The sequence below is a fragment of the Solanum stenotomum genome, chromosome 8, assembly GCF_019186545.1.
Source record: "Solanum stenotomum isolate F172 chromosome 8, ASM1918654v1, whole genome shotgun sequence".
Classification (NCBI taxonomy): Eukaryota; Viridiplantae; Streptophyta; class Magnoliopsida; order Solanales; family Solanaceae; genus Solanum; species Solanum stenotomum.
Window position 1 is genome coordinate 103,404 of NC_064289.1, and position 12,125 is coordinate 115,528.

Here is a 12,125-nt window from a genome sequence, read left to right on the forward strand (position 1 = left end):
AGATATTAGCTCTAAGGAATATTTCCTCTGATTCATCACTATACCACTGGTGGATCTACAGAATTCTATGCCTAGAAAGTATCTCAATTTCCCCAAGTCTTTGATCTTAAAGTGACTATGCAACACTTCATTAGTGTCCTGAGCTTATCTTAGGATCATTACCTGTGATGAGTAGGTCATCCACATACACTAACACAATGACCAAACCATTGGTGCTCCTTTTGGTAAACAAGTAATAGTCCAAGTGACTCTAAACATATCCCGCCCTTAGGCAATTCCATATGTACTTCATGCATTCATCATTCCTGCACCTGATCTACCATTCTTCTTAAATTTCCAATCAGCTAGATAGCCAATCAACTTATAACATATGCCCTTGGTATGGCCATGCATCTTACAATAGTCACAAATCAAATGTCAGTTCTTCTTTGGCTTATAGTTATTGTAGTTGTTATTTCCACCACCTGAGTATCCACCTCGTCCGGTGTAAAATGTCATTGGATCATGGTAAGTACCTCTTCCATTACCAAGGTACATCATTGAATCAGTCACCTGAGAATTATCCCCCATAGAACTGTAAGAACCTCTTCCATTTCTAGGATACATCATAGAATCAAGTGGTTTTCCCATGAATTGATTACCTCTTCCAGCATACATTACCAAGGATTCATGAACATCCTTACTTATTCTAGATCCAGCTATCATACGCTGACTTTCATCAGAAATTATCATGGCATAGACCTTGCTTACACTAGGTAAAGGATTCATTATCAAATTTTAGCTACGTGCATGATTATACACCATAATATATTTTTTATTAGTTTATAATATAGTATCAAGTGTAGTCATTTGTACCAAATTTATAAGAGACATAATGTTAAAATGTGCTAAATATATTAAAAATTAACTAATTAGTATCAAGTATAAAAATATAGTATCAGGTGTTGTGATACATACAAATTTGTTATATCGAAAGTAATCGTGTATCATATACATAATAATTTTTTGGAAAATCTTGCATTTGCTAATAATATAGTATCAACTATAGTGATGTGTACTATACTTATAAGAGACAAAATTTAACAAGGTATTAAATATATTGAAAAGCGAAATAAATAATTTTCAACATAAAAACTCTTCACATTTAGAAGTAGTATCTTCAAAAGGGAAGAAATACTCAAAAACACTAATTAATGTATCTTAAAAACAATAGATCATCGACAACTGTCCGTGAATCGATACATAAAAATCTATTCTACATTAACAAGATCATCTTCTGTTGGTGGAGTGTAGTCACTCTTCGGCCTTGTAGGATCATCATTCTCGCTAACATATCCCGTCTTGGCCTTGCTGAGACTATGGGTGGCAACGGAACCGGGAGGTACCGGTACCGGTTCCGTCTCGGTTTTGGATAGTGCCGGTTATATCCGAACTTGTTCCGGTCCGGGTCCGGTCCGGTTCGGAACTTTTTTTTTTTTTTAATCTGAAATTTTGAAAAAATAGCCGTTGGGCAACGGGTTTTGGGCCCCACCAACGGCTCTTTCACCCCATAACCCCCCATTTACACCTCCCTACCCCCCAAACTTTTTTTAATACCCCAAACTTCTTAAAACTACATTTTCAACCTTTTTTTTTTTAACTATAAATACCCCTAATCTTTCATTCTTTTCACTCACAAAAATATCTTATAATCTCTCTACTCTCTACTCTCTAAATTCTCTTATTCTCGACTTCTCGTTAAAATTACGAATTTGATCTTTGGAAATTGGAGCTTCAAAATTCAACTTTCAATTTTCGCCTTCCGGTCATACACGTCTACTTTTTTAAGTAGACGTTTGGTACATTCGTTCCAACTCACTTTTCATTTAGTTATTTATTTGTTTACATTTAATTATTTATTTTGTGAGTAATTAATCTCTAGTCTCTACTTATTTAGTTGTTTATTTGTTTAAAACTTTGCTAATCATTTTCGTATTATATATAATTTGCTCACTTTTTATATTTTGAATATGGATTTTGGAAAAAACATTATTGAAAAGGGTAAAACAACCATAGTTAATTCGTTCACTAATTTATCTAGCTCAAAATCCAAGAAAAATAAAAAAACCGGTAGTACTTCTCAATCTAAAACTAAAAAAACTTCTCAATTAAGAATAAATACGGATGATTATACGCATGTTGATGAAACTGTTTTTAATATTGATAGTAATAGTGGATTAGATCCTTATCATGAACATTTACAAAGAAGATTTGGTAATTTTGAAGAGGAATTACCTGAAGATGATGAACATGATGTTAATGATTATGTTGATAGTTTTGATAATAATGTTGATGAATATGATGATGATGAAACTGAGCCACCGTCGGCTACTAGTCCCCCTCCCAATCCCTCTTCCCCGGCTCCCGCTCCCTTTCGTTGTCCTGCTCCCATTCCCCCCGTGCATCCTAGGACTAAGGTAGAACGCGCTAAAAAATCAGTTGTGTGGCAATTTATGACTCAGAATGAAGATAAAACACAAGCTATTTGTAATAAATGTAAACATAGAATGAATCATAAAACTGTAGGAAAACAGGGTGGGACGGGACATTTGAGTAATCATTTAATGTCATGTTGTAAAAATGAATTTTTGCATGCTAAAGCTGTAGCCGAAGCTAAAAAAAATGGTACCACCCTTCCTGAAAATGTAGGAGTAGATGGCTCTAATATGGTCCAAACACAATTAAATCCTTCTAATGTTTCTGGTTCTAGTATACAACGGTCATATAGTAGAGAAAAAGATCTTGAAGAATTAGCTAAAATGATTGTTGTTATGGGTTTGCCATTTAGTTTTGCTGAAAATCCCGGTTTTATTCATTATATTCAAATTGTGTATAATCCACATTTTAAAGGTTTTACTAGAAATACAATTAAAAAGGCTATCTTTGATTATCAAGCTCAACATTTTCAATATCTTCGTTGTTTATTTTATTATAACAATTGTAAAATAGCTATTACTTCTGATATGGGCCGTAGTGTAAATGGTAATGATTATTTCACAATTACTGCGCATTGGATTGATGAAAATTGGACTTTGCAAAAAAGAATTTTAGGTTATAAATGTTGTGAAATGCATAAAACCGGTAGTTATATAGCTCAAACAATTATAGATGTTTTGCAAAACTATGGAATTTGTGATAAAATAAGTAGTGTCACATTAGATAATGCTTCTAATAATAGTAATGCTGTTGAAATACTAAAACCGTCTCTTTGCCCTATTTATATTGATGGTTTTCATATTAGGTGTGCTGCACACATATATAATTTGATTGTTAGAGATGGTATAGCAATATATGATGATGGTTGCACAAAAGTTGAAACTGCATGTCATTTTATTTTTAAATGTCAAGTTAAGTCTAGACGTAGAGATTTTGAAAATCGTTGTCGTGAATTTAATCTTCCACCTAGAAAAATTCCAAAATCAGTGTGTACAAGATGGAATTCTTTATTTGAAATGCTTGAAGTTGCTTATGAATATAGGAAACCTTTACAAATGGTTTGGAATGCTCATAATTCAAATATGACATATAGACTTGATGATAATGATTGGAATGACATAAAAGAACTTATAGAATTCTTAAAAGTTTTTTATTTAACTACAAAAAAAATATCTGCACTTTATTATCCAACTATTTGCTCTGTTTTACCTAATATTTGTGCTATTTCTACTAAATTTTATAAATTCAAAAATAAACCAAGATTTGAACAATCTGTTAAGAAAATGATTGAAAAATTTAAAAAATATTTTATTCCTATTCCTCAAATTTATTTAACTGCTTGTTTGTTAAACCCACATTACAAAGATGAAGGTGCATCACGAATGGTTGATAAAATATATTTTAATTTGGGTATTGATAGTGAAGATGATGAAACACCTAGTTGTCAAGATGTTAAAGATAGTATAAAAATTGAAGCTAGAAAATTGTACGACTTGTATAATTCTAATATAAGGAATGTAGTACATAACGAAGAGCCTCAAAGTTCTAGGAGTAGATATAATAATGAAGATGATATTGATGATATGATAGATTGTATTATTGAACTTTCTCATAATGATAGAAATGATTTTGATGCATATATTAATCAAAATACAGAACCTACTACTATTGATCTTCTAGAATGGTGGAGCAATCGCGGCAAAGGATTTCCAAAACTACAACCGGTTGCTCGAGATGTGTTAGCTATTCAAGCATCTTCAGTAGCTTCGGAAGGCGCTTTTAGTGCAGCAAGATTTCAAATTGGAGAGCATAGATATTCATTAGCAGCAGATAGCTTGGAGATATCCGTACTATTTAGAGATTGGATTAATGGCGAGAGAAGGAGTTATGGTCGTCCACCTCTACCGACCAAATTTGAAAATGACGTTGATGAAATAATGCTAGATTTTAGTGATGACGGCATTGATGCAATGGAAGAACTAGCTAATCAACCAATTCCAGAGCATGTTACTAGAGAAATGTTAAATGATTTAAAAAAAGATTTCCTTGGTAGCATGAACTATTAAATTTAAATGTCTATTAGTATGAGTATAATAATTCGAGGTCTAATTCAAACAGAACCCTTCCTAGAAGGTGGCTGTGTAGATTAGATTTTTTAATACTCTACTAATATTTTGTAACTCAACTTGTACTATTTAATTAATATTAATAAAAGTATAGGCTATTCGCCTTAATTTTTTTTTATTATTGTCTTCAAAAGTTCAAATTTAACTTTTAAAGTGTGAAATTTAAACTTTTATAGTTTTAAAGTTTTAAATTTTCAAACTTTTAAAGTGTGAAATTTAAACTTTTATAGTTTTAAAGTTTGAATTTAAATTTTCAAACTTTTAAAATTTAAACTTTAAAGTGTGAAATTTAAATTTTTATAGTTTTATAGTTTTAAAGTTTATAATTCAAATTTAAATTTTCAAACTTTTAAAGTGTGAATTGTGAAATTTAAACTTTTTATAGTTTTAAAGTTTGAAATTTGAATTTAAATTTTCAAACTTTTAAAGGGTGAAATTTAAACTTTTATAGTTTTAAAGTTTGAATTTAAATTTTCAAAGTTTTAAATTGTGAAATTTAAACTTTTATACTTTTAAAAGTTTGAAAGTTTGTATTTAAAACTTTAAAAGTATAAATTTTTAAGTGTAATATTCCTAATTTTTTAATTTTAATAAAAAAATATAATTTATAACGGTTGGACCCGGTTTCCGGTCCGGTCCGGTCCGGTCCGTTACCGGTCCGGGACGGGTACAGGTATTTTTTTCCGAAATTACCGGTTCCGGTTCGGTTCCGGCCCGTGGTGCCCGGTTCCGGAACGTCCCGGTCCGGTAGTTCCGTTACCGGTTCCGTTGCCACCCATAGCTGAGACCATACTTTCATAACAATGTTGCATATCTTGTGCGAAGATAGTTACTTCGAAAATCATTAGATGGGATGTTGATTTCATCGCTTAAAAATTCAACAAAAAACATTTCACAGTGAACGCAAAATGAGGGAGGGTGAACTTACGAAGATGGATCAACTTACCAAGGATGAACTCAGCCCACCTGAAGTCAACGCAAGTCATATCGGAGGAGATCAAGATGAAGGAAAGAAAGAGTAAAAACTTACCATGGAAAGATGGCGCCCACAACCATGGATGGAGCTGGAAATTCCAAGCGGAGCTTCAGCTTCTCGTATGATAGCGAGCTTGAGAAGAATCTGGAACACTTCTTTGAACAATGCCTAGATTAGGAAACCTTTGATTCCTTGTTTTGTTTTTGGGAAGGACCATTTGGGCCTAAACTGTAAGGAATTAGTTTCCTCTGTTTTTTAGTTAATAAAATAGGTCCAACTGTGGACTGAAAATGATTTAAAAAAAAAACATTTCGCAGTCACAACAAAATATAATAAGATACATTATAAAAATAGATCAAATGTGTGAGTAAAGAAAAATTAATTCAATAGTTATAGATTGTCGCTTTCTTGTAGCATAATATCTTGAACAAATTTCACCTCAAACGAATGTTGTGGATTCAATAGTTCAACATGGGAAGACATAAATTTAAAATAAAATAAATAAATACTAAAATACATGGTTCAAAATACATACCCTGAATAGTGTAGGTTGAGATATGGCAGGGGCAACCTTTCTACCTTTTTTTTGTTGTTGTTTTTCAACCTTTGCTTTCGATGATGCAGGTTGATGCAGGTACTTCATTTTTCGCTTTTGCCTTCTCTAAACTTTGATTTGCCATTGTTAAAGGATCCTGCAACCTTATAGATCTATTTTTTGTCCATTTGGAATTATCAGAATCAAAGATTCGATTAGCATTGGTGTAACTATTTAGATAATCCCAATGCTAAATGAAGGAGCATCCATATGTATTAGACAAAATGATGAAACAAGAAAAAACGAAGAAGAAATTGAAGAAGATGAAAGTACCTACAGATCTGAAATTAGTTGACTGGAGAGAGAAATCTCTTGAAATTCAAATTTTGATTAATGTGGTAACTGATTTGATTATGTGAGTGAAAAGAAGGAGAAATTGAAGAAGTAAATATAGGAGTTAGAAACGTAAATTTGGAGTGGAAATGAAATAATGTATCCGGCAGTTGGTTTTGAGGGAAAAGAAGGGATTTTCGTATTATTTTAAAATGGTAGGGAAATATTAAAAATATCGTAACTAATGGTGTATACTTTGGTAATTTTTCCATGTTATTTCTTAAAATTCCCGTTTATAAGTAAAGAGGCCTCTGAAAGGCCCAGCAGATTGGTGTTAGTGTTACATGAAGGTCACCTCAAGGCTGAAAGGGAGATGGAGGTGGATATCGCCGACGACGTCCCCTGTTCTTCCATCGCCGTCGATTTCGTTATTCGCATGGGCACCGTAATCTACTCCTCATACTCCTCTTCTCTCTATGAAATCCAATTGTTCTTAAACTTGTTATTACTGCAGGCTGGCTTAATCTGGGGCTCCTGTTCTGGTCCTTACGACGCCAACAAATTAGGTACTACTTTTTTTTTTTATGTAGAGTTCTCAACTGTTGATAGAAAGATCAAAATTTTGTATCTGTTTATTATTCTGATATGCGAACAGGTCTTGCTGGCATTCATAGAGCTTCTTTTATTGTAAGTTGCTCATTGCAATCCCTTTCCAATGTCTTTTTTTTCTTTTCTCTTTGGTTTAATTTGATTGTTTTGTGTGCTTTTACTCTATATGCAGGCAAAGTCAGTTGGTCGGCTTGGCTTTCAGTGGGGTAATCACATTAACTTTCCCAATCTAACTTTGACTTAACCAAGTATTTTCCCACTTCCTTAACTTGTCTCCCTCTATATTAATCTAGATTTAAGTTACATACATGTAAAGAACAGTGGTGCCAATTGCAGTAGTGTTTATATTAAGCATGAATTTTGATGATCTATCAAATAATCTGCTACAACTGATTAATCATACTACTAAAATAAGATAAATGGCATGCTATTACACTGCTATATAGACCAATCTGTATAGCATTGTGTTTTTGTCTGATGTGTGATATTAAGTCAATTATTTGTTAGTTGAAGCCTATGTTGCTCGAACTCTTCAAAAATGTTAGCGGGTGTGTGTTGATTCTCCAAAAGTAGTGTATTTTGGAGAATCCTACACGGGTGCGGCAATGAGAAGAGTCCGTGCAACTTAGGTTAGAGCCCTATTACTTGTGGATAGGCTTAGATGCAACCTTTTCAATTTAATCATTGACCAGTGGTTAAGATTAAAAGCTGTATTTATGATGTATCATAATAACATCCATATCTGAATGCACCACACAATGTGAACCATAACCTAATAAGCCGTGGAGAAGTAAGCTAGTTTATATAACTAAGGAGTGGCAATGTTAAAAGTCAAATTGCTAGTTATCTGTACCTGTGTGATGGTACAAAACAGCTTAATAAGGAATGTAATAAAGATAATGAGCAGGATTACAATCAAAGACTATGCAACACTAGGCTACTTTCATCAAAGTTTGTTTAGAACGTACTATCACAGTTTCTCTATTCTTATTGTTATAATGTTATGTAAAATTAAACTTGTTTTATTGCAAAGGCATATCAAATGCTCATAGTCAGACTTGGTTGTGTCCAACTATTTTTTTTTTCTAGTGTTTTCACCAACCCTCAGTGTTTATTTATTTTTGCTCTTTTGACTAATTTTTCTCTTGGATAATGTCATGGTTGTTTACATAGATCATTATGATCTGATGAGCATCCATTCTTCTTTTATAGGAATGTTTGCTGCTATATTTTCTTCCACTCGGTGTGGGTTTCAGAGATATAGAAGGCGAAATGATTGGGTCAGTTTGTTAACACGTGCCCTCTCAGATCTCCAACATTAATTTGGACCCTCCTTTATTGACCCGCCTTTGTCTAAACATGTAAAACACGTTATTGTTTAACTAAGAGAATGTATATCCAAACGCTGCTTCCACTACTTTTTGCATATTTGCTATTTACCATATCAAGTTGTTTGTTGGGGCTAAACAGTTGGTAGGCATAATTAATTAGCACCACGAGGTCTACTTTTATGCATTTCAATGGGAAAGTAGGAATGTATGTTCTCCTCCGTTGTCAGATTATAGTTTCATGCAATATATATGAAATTGGAATAATTTCCTTTTAATTCTTTTTTCAATGTGTAGTACAGATTTTGAGAGACTACAGTTATTAGTTACTGTTTCTTCGCGTTAGGAAGCCAATATGACAACATGTTAAGTAATAATTTGCAGAAATTCGTAGATGTGTCCAAATGTAATAGCAAAAATTGCAGGAAATGCATTGGACAGTCATCGGGAACAACCCGAGCTCACTTAGATGTATGTGAAGAAGTACTGTGGTTAACTGATACAATAAAGTGATATCTTAGTACTTTATATGGGTGTGCAAGATATTATGATCTCTGAACTTTTTTCTATATAAGTGACCAATTGGAGGTAATGTTTTTGCAGCCAGCCAATGTAAGAACAGCAGAAATAAGCCTTCTTTGCCAGATGAAACTAACTTTTAATATAAACAGAAATCATGAAAATAACATATTCTTCTGGGAGTGCTAACTAAGACTAATTAACATGCACTGATCCAATAAAAAATCTACATTTGCTTGGACAACGCAATGTTTATAAGCTTTTCTCCTAGTACCTTTTTCACTTTAAAACTACTTGAGTTTCTGTTATTGTAAGCCACGGTTATTACTATCCACAAAAGTTATAAGATCCCTTTTACTTTTGCAGGTTAATGTTTTGACTGCTGGTGTTGTAGCAGGGGCTGCTTTTGGTGCAGGTACCCGGAACTGGAAGCAGGTTGCTGGAGCAACAGGTCTCGTGTGTCTCTTGTGTCATGTTGCTGAGGACTCCCGATAAACTTTGACTCTAATTTGTTGAAAAGGAACTAAAATAGTCTGCAGTAGAAAATTGGAAACTTTTTCTCCATCCGTAGCAGTCTGTGGAAGACTAAGTATATCATGTTGACTAAGGAGCGTGGCATAGCAGCATCCTTCACCGAATGGGAAACATAATTCAGTTAATTGAAGTTCATACAAGATTTATGATGTTGATTTCGCAGGTCATTAGTTTATGTGTTGGGGAAATTAACCTAACATATGAATTACGAAGCAAGTATATATTTGTTGCCTTTTTTGTTTTCTATAGGTATCCTCTAGGGCACTGTTGCTTGGTGTTGATTATAGGTTGGTTGATCTACCTGCTTTTGGACTATAGTTGCGTTGTTGGGAGTAAATTCTAGATAAAACTTTTACTCCTAATTTGGGTAATTTTTCATCTTCATCTCAATTGCTTGAATGATTGTCTTATTTCTTTAGCTAAGTTTTGCTGACATGAGACTAACAATTCGTCTCTCATACTATTTGTTCTCTAGTGTTGTGATTACGGATAAACTTAAATATGCATGCTGTAATTCTATGCGCATGAAGAGAAAAAGTAGTTAACAGAGAAAAGGAAGGAATTGCAAGTAGAACAACTTGGAGTTACATGAAGAGACACTCAAATTAGATTTCATGGCCACCAACATATTCTCTCTAATGAAGAAATCCCTTGAAAATAACACTACTAATCTGCATTTTTAAATAGTGAACTATACTACTCGTTATTCCAAATTTTATTTAATTCCAATGTTTTTGAATAATCAATCTCGAAAAATAATTTTATTCTTTGAAAAGTTTCTATTTGGCTTATGACAACGACAAAGATAGATATGATCCATCCATCCATCCATCTGCTAACAAAATTAGACCATTTCGCAAAGTTTTAAGAGATAACTTGCTACTCAGGAGCTTTTTGTTTCTGGTTTACTATTTTTCTTTTGAGACGGTAAACGGGACCCTAAGCTAATATGTTTTGTTAGATCACCAAACTTTTGATCATAACAAACCATTTCCTTTCCTAATTAAAATGCCCATGTATGTAAGTGCCTGATGATACTTACTGTAATTGCTTCACACAAGGTGTCTTCTCAAAATTTTATGTATAGACTTGTCAAAATTTCCAAATCTACTGTAAAGTATCATCTTCTTCTCAACCTCAACATGTATGGCTGCCAAGGTCCATTATCAATCATGATTTATTATTATACACACTCTGAAATTTATCCACAATAATGTTTACACAGCAGAACTTTTACATTGGAAGATATAGGATAAATACACACCATCAACCAAATGGTTCCCCACTAGGAGCAATAGATAACAAAGTAGTAATAAACTCTACAACTTGTTCAGACAAGAAGAATCTCAAGCCTTGATCTTTGGGCGCTTCACAATCATCACACTGCAGTGGGCGTGGTGAGCACAGTAGTCACTTACACTGCCCAAAACAGTCCTGCAGGAAAAAAGTGCATTATCAATTAAAACCAGGAAATTTGTCTCAGAACAAGTTTGAGACTTGTATGCCTATGCAGAACTAAGTGCAAGATTTCAAGACCTTGTAATTTTAAATAAAAATGTAATGGATATAAAAGATCGACCACAAAGTAATTGATTGATTGATTAGCTGGAATTAGGTCTGTAATTTGAGCACAGTAACTTGTGTTAAGCACCGAGCTTTTCAATCTTGAGGTGAAGATAAATGTTTCTATGCCAAGCAAGATAGAAATTTGTGCAAGTAGATACAGAAATTTACCTCTTCAGAACTCCATAACCATGACTACCAACAACTAACATAGAGGCATGATGCTTCTCTACAGCATCACACAAGACACTCCTAGCATCACCTTCCACAATCTCAACTACAACATCGTTTACCTGAAAACAACTAACTGCTAATATTAAAGATGACTCATTGCAATCAAAGAGAAGTGATAAGATTGGAGATCGCTAATCAGTTGTGCAGCATAAGTATTTCTTCTGGAATGGAAAAGAATATGTATCAAACAGTTTTAAGTATACCGATTTAGCAGAACAAATCTTCTTAGCTTTTTCGGCAATCCTTGAAGAGATCTTCCTCAAATCAGCCTCGACATAGGGCAAAACATCGGCACCCCCTGCAAATTCACTTTCTCAGCAGCTGATCTGATATTAGCATACATGGGAAATAGATCATGTACCTACCAGGACCAGCGAGGCCGATGGCGGAAGTAGCAGTAGGTTTGGCGTGAACGATGAGGAGTTTGAAAGGAGGAGGTGAAGATCCAAACAAGTGTTCCAAAGTCCACTCTAATGCATAAAAACTGTGTTCGCTGTCATCCAGCCCCACCACCATCACCGGTTTTTCCCCCATTACGATTACACACTTTTTTTTCTTGGATCTACTAGTCTGTCTTATGGTGGTAGTGCAGAAGGTTCTAGTACACTACAGATTTGTATTTTCCGCCTTATGTTCAACAATCAATCAATTACCTTTATGTCCAAGTTGTATTTATTTGTTCGTTCATAAACACTTATTTTTTTAGGTTAGAAAAGGTAATCAAGAGTCTTTTTGTGCTTTCTGGCTCACAAAATTAATGATTAAACATTTAAACTAAACATATGATAGATGGTTTGTATGAAAATACCAAAAACTCTTTTTGTGGAATTAGTTTGGTGTAAAATTTGACAGCTGAATTATAAAACCCAAACTTAAATGGGCAGGCCTCAGAC

At 33.7% G+C, this 12,125-nt stretch overlaps 2 protein-coding genes across 2 annotated transcripts; one reads left to right on the forward strand and one right to left on the reverse strand.

Annotated features, from left to right (window-relative positions):
• Window positions 1-6,749: 6,749 nt before the first annotated feature.
• On the forward strand, window positions 6,750-9,825 carry LOC125874985 (outer envelope pore protein 16-4, chloroplastic). The gene is made up of 6 exons (XM_049556034.1): window positions 6,750-6,890; window positions 6,960-7,011; window positions 7,101-7,132; window positions 7,227-7,260; window positions 8,267-8,334; window positions 9,268-9,825. Exons 1-6 carry the CDS (start codon window positions 6,819-6,821, stop codon window positions 9,394-9,396), a joined length of 387 nt encoding a protein of 128 aa, XP_049411991.1. The 5' UTR covers window positions 6,750-6,818; the 3' UTR covers window positions 9,397-9,825.
• A 773-nt stretch (window positions 9,826-10,598) lies between these two features.
• On the reverse strand, window positions 10,599-11,877 carry LOC125872052 (universal stress protein PHOS34-like). The gene is made up of 4 exons (XM_049552720.1): window positions 11,598-11,877; window positions 11,436-11,530; window positions 11,170-11,291; window positions 10,599-10,869 (listed from the first exon to the last, which is right to left on the reverse strand). Exons 1-4 carry the CDS (start codon window positions 11,764-11,766, stop codon window positions 10,782-10,784), a joined length of 474 nt encoding a protein of 157 aa, XP_049408677.1. The 5' UTR covers window positions 11,767-11,877; the 3' UTR covers window positions 10,599-10,781.
• Between the last annotated feature and the right edge of the window lie 248 nt (window positions 11,878-12,125).

Excerpts from the sequence above, each read along its gene's own strand:
- LOC125874985 (XM_049556034.1), top strand. The coding sequence starts at position 6,819 with ATGGAGGTGGATATCGCCGACGACGTCCCCTGTTCTTCCATCGCCGTC. Across the intron at positions 7,012-7,100 it reads TTACGACGCCAACAAATTAG|GTCTTGCTGGCATTCATAGA; the intron begins GTACTACTTTTT and ends ATATGCGAACAG. Across the intron at positions 7,261-8,266 it reads TCGGCTTGGCTTTCAGTGGG|GAATGTTTGCTGCTATATTT; the intron begins GTAATCACATTA and ends CTTCTTTTATAG.
- LOC125872052 (XM_049552720.1), bottom strand. The coding sequence starts at position 11,766 with ATGGGGGAAAAACCGGTGATGGTGGTGGGGCTGGATGACAGCGAACAC. Across the intron at positions 11,531-11,597 it reads CATCGGCCTCGCTGGTCCTG|GGGGTGCCGATGTTTTGCCC; the intron begins GTAGGTACATGA and ends GTGAATTTGCAG. Across the intron at positions 10,870-11,169 it reads GGTTATGGAGTTCTGAAGAG|GACTGTTTTGGGCAGTGTAA; the intron begins GTAAATTTCTGT and ends TTTTTCCTGCAG.